The 12,104-nt window shown below is 37.1% G+C and overlaps 1 protein-coding gene across 3 annotated transcripts in view; it reads right to left on the bottom strand.

The window, feature by feature from the left end:
* LOC128209585 (uncharacterized) overlaps nucleotides 1-12,104 on the bottom strand; it is a 37,852-nt gene that overhangs the window by 12,223 nt on the left and 13,525 nt on the right. For 2 of the 3 annotated variants that reach the window (XM_052913671.1, XM_052913670.1), the window contains exons 5-7: nucleotides 8,944-9,069; nucleotides 6,362-6,439; nucleotides 2,421-2,520 (exon numbers count right to left, since the gene is read on the bottom strand). In XM_052913671.1, the coding sequence (XP_052769631.1) occupies nucleotides 2,421-2,520; nucleotides 6,362-6,439; nucleotides 8,944-9,069 (304 nt within the window). The remainder of the gene's footprint in view (nucleotides 1-2,420; nucleotides 2,521-6,361; nucleotides 6,440-8,943; nucleotides 9,070-12,104) is intronic. The other variant, XM_052913672.1, reaches the window with a different exon arrangement.

Raw genomic sequence — 12,104 nt, 5'->3', positions numbered from 1 at the left:
AAACTTAAATATAACCCCTTGATTGTTTTGCTATGATTTGACCTAGTTTTTGACACCACATGACCGTTTCAAACTAATACAAGAGTTGATCAAGGAAAACGTTCTTATAAAGTTGAACCAAATATAATATCTCTAGTGTGTTCCAAAGATTTTCCTAAGATTTAATCTAGTGACCTTTTTTTTGACCCAATGTGACCCACATTTACAAGCGATCAAGATTTTATCAATGAGGACATTCCGACAATCTGGAGCATGATATGGTTCCAGACAGAAAACAAGAGCTGTCACAGTATGTGACGAATGCCCCGAAATGTGACATTCACCTATGAACAAGGTCTATGAAAAGTTAAAGATCAAACACTGACCTTTGATGTATGCATGTGGATCTTGCATACGACACACAATCTTTATATGCCAAACACATGTGCCAAGTTTTTGTTGTAAATCTGTCAAATACATGACAAAATAACAGCCCGGTTATGACATCTTTGTGCATAAATGCAGCATTTCATAATAATATGAAGCAAGGAATGCTTATGAACAAGTGGAATAATTATTAAAACACTAATTACCTGTCATTGATGTTTTGAAACACCACATGAGACCCATGCATGGTCACTGTAATATGTCAGTGTTGTTGTTGGTCTTATGCCAACTAACCCAGAGATATAGATATGGTCAAGACAAGAACCTCATACATGGGTCGGTTTGTGAGAATACTGGCGAACTCCTTTTTCTATGAGCGTCTTGCACGCGACACGTCGTTTTGGTATGTCGAACACATGTGGCAAGTCATTTTAAAATCTGTCCATACAAGAAAAAGTTACAGCCCGGACACGACAACCTATACTCTATGTCCTTATATGCAGCATTCCATTGTGAATGGACAACTAAGTGTGACCTTGACCTTAGAGGTAGGGACACGGGTCTTGTATGCGACACGTAGTCTTGGTATGTCAAACCCATGTGGCAAGTCATTTTAAAATCTGTCCATACAAGAGAAAGTTACAGCCCGGACATGACAACCTATACTCTATGTCTTTATATGCAGCATTCCATTGTGAATAAACATCTAAGTGTGACCTTGACCTTAGAGGTAGGGACATGGGTCTTGCACGCGACACGTCATTTTGGTATGTCAAACACATGTGGCAAGTTATTTTAAAATCTGTCCATACAAGGGAAAGTTACAGCTCAGACACGAGTTATTGAGCCAGACACACGGATGGACCGACGGGCGGACAGACGGACGGTGCGATTTTAATATGCCCACCTTCGGGGACATATAAATGGACTTCCAGACAGACAACGCCAAAACAATATCCCCCTCCCAAACCTTCAGAATTATCCAAACAGAAACTGCTAATGAAATGTGCTTTCTGATTCCGATCACTTATTGCAATTAAGTGTGCTCTCTGATTCCCATCAATGATTGCAATGAAATGTGCTTTCTGATTCCCATCAATGATTACAACGAAGGGTGCTCTCTAATCACCATCAATAACTGCAATGAAGTGTGCTCTCTGATTCACATCAATGATTGCAACAAAGCGTGCTCTCTGATTACCATCAATGACTGCAATGAAGTGTGCTCTCTGATTCACATCAATGATTGCAACCTAGTGTGCTCTCTGATTCATATCAATGATTGCAATAAAGTGTGCTCTCTGATTCACATCAATGATTGCAATAAAGTGTGCTCTCTGATTACCATCAATGACTGCAACAAAGTGTGCTCTCTGATTACCATCAATGACTGCAACAAAGTGTGCTCTCTGATTACCATCAATGACTGCAATGAAGTGTGGTCTCTGATTCACATCAATGATTGCAACGAAGTGTGCTCTCTGATTACCATCAATGACTGCAATGAAGTGTGGTCTCTGATTCACATCAATGATTGCAACGAAGTGTGCTCTCTGATTACCATCAATGACTGCAATGACGTGTGCTCTCTGATTCACATCAATGATTGCAATGAAGTCTGTTCTCTGATTACCATCAATGACTGCAATGAAGTGTGATCTCTGATACCCATCAATGATTGCATTGAAATGTGCTTTCCGATTCACATCAATGATTGCAACAAAGTGTGCTCTCTGATTACCATCAATGATTGCAATGAAGTGTGGTCCCTGATTCACATCAATGATTGCAACAACGTGTGCTCTCTGATTACCATCAATGACTGCTATGACTTGTGCTCTCTGATTCACATCAATGATTGCAACAAAGTGTGGTCTCTGATTACCATCAATGACTGCAATGAAGTGTGCCCTCTGATTCACATCAATGATTTCAACGAAGTGTGATTTCTGATTTCCATAACTTATTGCATTTTTCCTTGTTAAGTTTGAATATTTTTTTCTCTGATACAGACAAAGCAACTGTGATAAAAAGAACAGCTACAAAAATCTTACTTTTACCCATGGTACTGGAGTTGGTGGGAAACTGCTGAGTCCTTGTATCATGCTAGCATACCACTGGCATACATGCTCACACAATGACCCACAAACATACCTGAAATACATTATGGGCCATTGTTAATAAAAGATTTCAGATTCAACAGATTTATTACATAATTTGAACACATGTGTTCTTCATTACATTAAATAAATTGTTATATAATAAAACAATATATATATTCAATAATAACATAATAGGTATGAAATTGATACTTAGAAAGAAATACAATATTTTCAATAAAAACAGTATAGATAGATAGTTATATCACAGACTGTTTAACAAAGAATAAGGGATGATATCTGTACTAAATCACAACATCATTAAAATGCTTTGGATACATACCTGCGTTAATAAAGACTTAATTCAGTGTGACAAATATATAACACAGGATAACCCAAAGTTATTCAACTTATTTCCAATGGGGTCCTTAGGATCTCAGATGTTAGCTGTTATCTTATACACAAAATAACATACATGTACTCTGACTAATTAAAGAATGATTGAATGATTGAATGATTGAGATTGAAATTCTTTTACAGTTATAATGCATATGACATTTTAACATAATATGGCAAAAATCTTAGAACTGATATGCAAGCTTAAAAACTAATACCATACGAATGTTTATTTGTAATGAAAGGCCGCCAGCCCAAAATACAGACAGATTTGTGTTATAAATACATAATAACAACATGTTTATCCATGATAATAACAGATCATATCACAACAAAATTTCAACACATAAATTGTAACTTCAAAAGTAAAATATATGAAATTATAGAAGCGTTTAAACCATTTATCATCAGATTATTATTTTACATGGCATTAACAATAATGTGTGAAAAGTGGTAAATAAAATACAAAGGCAAATAGGACACAAAACATAAGATATTGAATAAATATTATGGTATATACAATAGTAATAGAACACAAATTGGAAGTACAATTTTAGGAAATCAATCTCTTCATGAACTCTTCCTGTACTTTGCTGCATTCATATACAAATTTTGCTACAATGAAAATCTCTCTATCATTTTCAACAGCCATAATTCTGGTGAATAAATGTACAGTTTCTAAATGATTAAGCCAATAAGGAGGAAACATATTTCGTCTTATTGTATCATACAAAGGACATATCAAAAACATGTGGAACTCATCTTCTACTGAATAAACATGCCGCATGTTTAAGCAAAATTGACAATATCTATATTCACGGCTAATATCCATATGACACCCCTTTTCAATCATAAGTTGATGCCCAGAACAGCAAAAATTAGAGAAACATTGTTTATACATACTTGGCATATCAACAAACAAATAACGTTCGACATTTAAAAGCGTTTTAAATTCTCGGTAGTAAAATGCCTTTGGCGAATTGTTTATTTGTGCTTGAAGTTTTTGTAACGCACAGTCTTTAATCCGGGTTTTGAATGTTTGTAAGAATGTTTTTGTATCCCCAATGTCATTTGCCAGCCATGCATATCCAAATCCATTTTCAAACAACAGTCTTTTTACGTGGGAGGCCCAATTTGATCTGCCGTTCGAGTCTTGACTTCGTAACAGAAGGTACATTTGTCTTGGATATCTGTTTGGAGGCATTTTAACTAGTTTTTCCCAATACGATATGCATCTAAGGTTATAAGTAATTGAAATGGGTAATCGCCCACTTTCGCTCAGTGCAAAGAAGTTTGACACATTTTTATTAAGTCCACATACATGTTTACAAACCTTAAAATGAACACGTTCGATGTTCTCTGCGTATTGGAACCCCCAAATTTCTGCAGAATAACACAAAATTGGCAATATCATGCTATCAAAGAGCTTAAATGCCTATTTTGGCATAAAAAATCCGAAGTGCTAAATGAATAACAAATAATAAAATATGAAATCTTCCATCTTTTTAAACGATTTTGTCTATATAAAAATTTCAACCTAGAATTTACTTTATTGACAATATTGTTAACAATAGAAGCAGCACTTAGATCATTGTCCAGTATGCTTCCAAGATATTTAACATATTTTTTAGCTTTTGTGATATGACCGTGGCAGTTTACATTGAAGCTATCAACTTTTGTTAGTTTCCTTTTAGATCCAAATAAAATACATTCTGTTTTTCCAAGATGCAAAGACAGTTTGTTGTCAACTAACCACTTACTACAATTTCCAAGTTTCTTGCAAAGTACATTACTAATAACAGAAGGATCTTTGTGTGAGAAAAGGATAGCACTATCATCTGCATATAATATCAATTTACATTTTTCACTTATGCTTATACTCTGTCACTCGTATCATTGACATAGCATAAAAAATTATAATAGTTAAGTTTTAATTGCACTGTTGTCAATAGGGACCGACTGTTGGTTCAAATGGCAATTGGGCCAGTTCAAATTTCGAAAAATAAGTGAAATTTTAATTACAATAATAGTAGCTGGTCGGTTACTTACTATGGAAACTTACCGGCTAGTGTTGACATTTTTACTTTTATTGGGGTTAAATTCTTATCTCAAATTTACAATATGAATGAATCTAACAGATTTAACAGAAAGCAGGATTTTCAAAGGCTTTTCCCTCTTGAATAGAAGGCTAGTACTCATTGTTCCAAGGTTGAGAAATAAACAAATGGAACTAAATAGCTTATTATATGTCTCCAGGAATCCCAAGTTTCATTCCTCGGTGGAAAACTAGAACTCCGCGAGTCAGATGTGTCGCCTGACGAATTATTTACTGTCCACATTATAGCTGTTAGATTGGCATTTTATTCATTTACAGACAATTATGTTGCCATTTAACTTTCAAGTGTAGGTGGCATTTGATAGTTTACGAGATATGCCACGGACAAAACCTAAGTAAGAAAATTAACAAAGGGCAATAACTCTAAAAATATGGCAGCAAGAGTAACGGTTTTTGTGCACTACACTTGCCCTCAATGAGATCTATCTAGCTATGAAGTTTCAAGTTGATACCTCTTATATTCTTCAAGATATGCCCGGACAAAACTAACAAAGGGCAATAACTCTAAAAATATGGCAGCAAGAGTTACGGTTCTTGTGCACTGCACTTGCCCTCCATGAGATCTATCTACATATGAAGTTTCAAGTTGATAACTCTTATATTCTACAAGATATGCCCCGGACAAAACTTTAAGCATGAAAAATAACAAAGGGCAATAACTCTATAAATATGGAAGCAAGAGTAACAGTTCTTGTGCACTGCACTTGCCCTTAATTAGATCTATCTACATATGAAATTTCAAGTTGATACCACTAATAGTTTAGGAGATATACCACGGACAAAACCTAAGCAAGAAAATTAACAAAGGGCAATAACTCTAAAAATATGGCAGCAAGAGTAACGGTTCTTGTGCACTGCACTTGCCCTCAATGAGATCTATCTAGCTATGAAGTTTCAAGTTGATACCTCTTATATTCTTCAAGATATGCCCCGGACAAAACTTTAAGCATGAAAATTAACAAAGGGCAATTACTTTAAAACTAAGAAAGCAAGAGTTACTGTTATTGTGCACTGCACCTGCCCTCCATGAGATCTATCTACATATGAAGTTTCAAGTTGATAACTCTTATATTCTACAAGATATGCCCCGGACAAAACTTTAAGCATGAAAAATAACAAAGGGCAATAACTCTATAAATATGGAAGCAAGAGTAACAGGTCTTGTGCACTGCACTTGCCCTCAATTAGATCTATCTACATATGAAATTTCAAGTTGATACCACTAATAGTTTAAAGCGAAAATGGGACGCGGCCGCCGCCGCCGACACCGCCACTGACGCTGCCGACAAAAGTAACCCCTATATGTCGTCTTTTCAGGCGACACAAAAAATGGTATAACTATTTAAATCTCATTGGACACCAAACAATAACAGGAAGTACCAACCATATCCTGGCGGCTCCTGACATGAGCATGATATTCTGTGGAACCATCTTCCCAGCCTCCAGGTGCTGCTGTATATGGCTGAAGACATAAAAAGAAGGAAGGCAATATTTATTCTAAATTGCACTAATGGACAATACGGGCAGCGACGCAAACATGTTTTGTATGGGCCGTGACGCAAACATGTTTTGTATTCATTCAATTTTATGCTCTATCATTTGCAGTGTAAATAAACTACTGTTCTTTGCATAAATTAATGCATAATGATCAAATGTGTTTCCATTGCAACACACCAATCAGGGACGATTAATTAAGCTTAAATTTTCAACACAACATATAAAAGTGGTTGGTATACATTAAATTACAAAAGCACATTGACAGATTTCTTATTTTTGTTGTTATATTTCACTGTGTGGGAATGGACACCGGATATAGCTCGAAAAATGATCAATCAATAAGCATTTGATTCTGACACATGGTTAGTTTTTTGTTATTATTATTTTATTTTATAATGATATTTATCAAATTCGAAGAGCTTCGAATAGATCAATCCTGTGCAATACACGACTATAATGGAAATGTGTCTCCTCTTTTGTATAATAGCAAAAGTCACAAGAAAACTTCATTAGCTTTGTTTAATAAAACACACCTACAGCGCTTTAAAAGTATTTAATGGTAATATAAAAGGTTCGGTATAATATAAAAAATATTTACATTACACTTCGGGCACCAGTCAATTGTATCCACGGCCCCCCAGGTCCTGGGGTATACCGGGGATAGCCGGGGAAAAGGGCCGTGTTTTTACTTTCCATGTGCCCCCGCAGGGCCGGGTGACCGCGGTGGTTTTGTCATAGCGCCAAATTAAGCGGAGATTGGGCCTTATGTAGAGTCTCTGGGGTGCAGGGGCATTTGGCCGGGGTTTAACCATCAGTTTGTTCCCGCAGGGCGGGGATTTTACCCGGGGTTGGCTGGACCGAAAGTCAAAGTCCCGGCTATTTTTGCAACGTTTTTGCACACTAAGTCATCAATAATAAATAATATATTGTGATCAAATTTTGTTCACTTGAAGCTGTTTCTAAGCTTGGATCGATGTTGCTATTACTTAGAACAGGAAATGGTCTCAGCTCGCTCACTTCACCGAGAAACTAAGTATTGTGACCAACCTTGTAATATAAGCAGCATGCATACACATGTATACGTTCATTTAGGAGGACATGTACCAAACTCATTGATAACTTAAGTTTATTCAATAATTTGTCATTACATTGTACTCTCACTTTTGCAGATTATTTGAAAAATGGATTTGACGGATGCATCCATGGATTTGTCAGCGGTAACTGTGACTGAGGATAATGGAAAAAAGTTTGTGTGCAGCATATGTACCTATTCAACTGACTACAAAAGCAACCTGAAAAGGCATATGAATGTACAAAGAGACATACCAAGGACCAGCACTCCAAAATCTAAAGAAAGGCGAATGAAATATTGAAGCCATTAAATATTATGTGTATTGTATATATACTGTTATTGTGTTACGATCATCTTGGTCCATTTTTACATGCTATCCCCAGTACACATTGCTCAACTTTGAAACTATCCCCAGTACACAAAACGGCTATCCCCGGTACAGTATCGTGAACATTTGTAAGGGCATATATTTAACAGTTTAAAAGTTACATTGCCAGTTTTTACAATAAACATAGTTTAGCTTATGCTTGTAAAATCCTTCGATTCAGATTTCTTTATTTATTCGATATATTTCCTAAGATTACAATACTTGTCGAGTTCTGTGAGTTTTGAGGTGATCATCACAGATTTAAAGTAACATTTTTCATGGTCTGCTGATTTTTAAGCATTATAAAGCACATCATAGGCCAAATTTAGCATTCAGCTATTAGTTCAAACACTTGTTTTATTTGTGGATACGGTAGATAATCGTTAACACAGCAAGATCTTACCTCTGGTCTAGAAAAACAACAGCATATTGGTATGTTTACTTATCACTTTTTGAGCTATATCCGGTGTCCATTCCCACACAGTGATTTATATCTTACAGATAAAGTCAGATTGGGGAAAACAACATCAAACCTGATTTGTTTAAAAGACACGCAAATAGTAATCACCATGCTGCTACGTCATGTTTGTGATGTCAAAACATGCATGTTTTTAAATGCCTTTTTGCCCAATTCTACAGGGTTTACCAGTATAAGCAACTCAGATATAGTTTTAATAGCTGCTATATGTGATCAATTTACCATTCTGGGGTGATAACCAGTTCTCATCTTTGACAAAGCTCAAAGCAAGGTCCAACATGGGATCCTCAGCTCAGGAATATGATATGCTAGCCACTCAGCCATTGCTGGTGTTCACAGGGCATTTATTACAGTTCAAACTTTACTAAACAAAAAATTGTATAAAGCTATTTTGTAACTTTTTATAACATCAAACCAAGTTCATCATTTCTTAATCAAAATTTGTCATCTGAACATTTCCAATACTGTTTTTCCCCTGAATACTCCTACAGATAAGCCCTTTGTAAGATTTTTTTAGGCATCCTCTTTCAAAATTTACTGGTTATAAATTACTTGAATGTATAGGCAGCATATCCCTCAGTCTGTGTAAGTAGTCCTGCCATCCCCTGTAGTCTAACTAGGTGATACTGTATTGTCTGGCGGGAAACCAAGTAACCTTCATCCTTGCTCCATGTTGGGCTGAAATGTATTATGCTCTGGAGGATATAATTCATCTAGGGCATGCAACTGGTGTGTGTATATATATATAAACTTGATTATGATAAAAGCCATCAGTAACATTCATGCCGAGTCTGTTTCCTAGGTATAAACCAAAACATCTTATGCCGTTGCCTAACTTAAGCAATTTTCCTTAGTTGAGTATCTTGCTAGTCAAATAATATAATAACTCAAAAATATCTGAAATACCTTTTTATTATTTTTTGAAAATTCATTCATTTACCTAATTTTTAATTTGACAACAAAAATTCTAGGAAATTGACTTCAGTTAAAAAAGTTTAAAAACATTTTATGAATATCAGCCCTGGTGAAGCCATCCGAAAGAAGCCCTAGAGAGGCTCTAACCAATCATGATTTTTTCCACTACATCACTTCTGTATGCAATGTAATACTGTGATAGACCCCCTTCACCTCATGTAGTAGCTTTACGTATTTGAAATGAAGTTTAACCTGGACAATATAACGAGGGTCATCACCAGACCAAATAAGATGACCAGGCATTCCTGCTAGAGGGATCCTTCACCCATAGAAGCATTTTCAGCATATCTAAGACTAAAATGGCCAAATGTTGTGAATACCCAGACCTAAAGTAGCAGTGGTAACTACATCTGTATATGTAGACCTTACACATTTTCCTGGAAACATTCTCCTGTTGACTGGATATCACTAACCTGGAGACATACTGCTTAAGCCAGGATAGCACCAACCTGGAGACATACTGCTGAAGATTGGATAGCACCAACCTGGAGACATACTGCTGAAGACTGGATAGCACTTACCTGGAAACATACTGCTGAAGACTGGATAGCACTAAGATGGAGACATACTGCTGAAGACTGGATAGCACTAAGATGGAGACATACTGCTGGAAACATACTGCTGAGGACTGGATACCACTAAGATGGAAACATACTGCTGAGGACTGGATAGCACTAAGATGGAAACATACTGCTGAGGACTGGATAGCACTAAGATGGAAACATACTGCTGAGGGCTGGATAGCACTAAGAAGGAAACATACTGCTGAGGGCTGGATAGCACTAAGATGGAAACATACTGCTGAGGGCTGGATAGCACTAACCTGGAAACATACTGCTGAGGGCTGGATAGCACTAAGATGGAAACATACTGCTGAGGGCTGGATAGCACTAAGAAGGAAACATACTGCTGAGGGCTGGATAGCACTAAGATGGAAACATACTGCTGAAAACTGGATAGCACTAAGATGGAAACATACTGCTGAAGACTGGATAGCACTAAGATGGAAACATACTGCTGAAGACTGGATAGCACTAAGATGGAAACATACTGCTGAAGAGTGGATAGCACTAAGATGGAGACATACTGCTGAAGAGTGGATAGCACTAAGATGGAGACATACTGCTGAAGAGTGGATAGCACTAAGATGGAGACATACTGCTGAAGAGTGGATAGCACTAAGATGGAAACATACTGCTGAAGACTGGATAGCACTAACCTGGAGACATACTACTGAAGCCTGGATAGCACTTGCCTGGAAACAAACTGCTGAAGCCTGGATAGTACTAACATTGAAACATACTGCTTAAGCCTGGATAGCACTTGCCTGGAAACATACTACTGAAGCCTGGATAGCACTTGCCTGGAAACAAACTGCTGAAGCCTGGATAGCACTTACCTGGAAACATACTACTAAAGACTGGATAGCACTTACATGGAAACATACTGCTGAAGACTGTATAGCACTAACCCTGAAACATACTGCTGAAGCCTGGATAGCACTTACCTGGAAACATACTGCCGAAGACTGTATAGCACTAACATGGAAACATACTACTGAAGACTGTATAGCACTAACCCTGAAACATACTGCTGAAGACTGGATAGCACTTGCCTGGAAGCATACTCCTGAAGTCTAGATAACACTTCCTGGAGACATTCTCCTGAAGCCAGGATAGCACTTACCTGGAAACATACTGCTGAAGACCGGATAGTACTAACATTGAAAAATAATCCTGAAGACTGTATAGCACTTGCCTGGAAACATACTCCTGAATCCTGGATAGCACTAACATGGAAACATACTGCTGAAGACTGGATAACACTAACATATAAACATACTCCTGCAGACTGGATAGCACCTAACTGGAAACATACTACTGAAGACTCAATAGCACTTAACTGGAAACATACTACTGAAGACTGGATAGCACTTACCTGGAAACATACTTCTGAAGACTGGATAGCACTAACATGGAAACATACTGCTGAAGCCTGGATAGCACTAACATGGAAACATACTGCTGAAGCCTGGATAGTACTAACATTGAAATATACTGCTTAAGCCTGGATAGCACTTGCCTGGAAACATACTACTGAAGCCTGGATAGCACTTGCCTGGAAACAAACTGCTGAAGCCTGGATAGCACTTACCTGGAAACATACTGCTGAAGACTGTATAGCACTAACATGGAAACATACTGCTGAAGACTGTATAGCACTAACATGGAAACATACTACTGAAGACTGTATAGCACTAACCCTGAAACATACTGCTAAAGACTGGATAGCACTTGCCTGGAAGCATACTGCTGAAGTCTGGATAACACTTTCCTGGAGACATTCTCCTGAAGCCAGGATAGCACTTAACTGGAAACATACTGCTAAAGACCGGATAGTACTAACATTGAACAAGAGGCCCAAAAGGGCCTATGCTCTACTGGCATGGCTTTTGTGGTCATATCTATCCAGAGCATGTATGTATGGGTAAAAGGCAACAGACATATACTTTATGTTTTGTGTTTGGGTTACCTGAAAACGTAGCACGTTCAACATCTGAGCCCAGAAAGTATTGTAAGCAGATTAGTTGCATGAACTATTTTAATATGTGCCAAGTAAAAGTCATCTGACAAAAAAAAATGCTTTCAAAACTGTACTCATAGTAAAAAAAAATGTAGTTTTAAAAGTTAAAAAAAGTTGGTCAAAAGGTCAAAGTCAAGGGCATCCTAGGACAACAT

The sequence above is a fragment of the Mya arenaria genome, chromosome 11 (genome assembly GCF_026914265.1).
Source record: "Mya arenaria isolate MELC-2E11 chromosome 11, ASM2691426v1".
Taxonomy (NCBI): domain Eukaryota; kingdom Metazoa; phylum Mollusca; class Bivalvia; order Myida; family Myidae; genus Mya; species Mya arenaria.
This window is presented reverse-complemented; position numbering and strand designations above follow the sequence as displayed.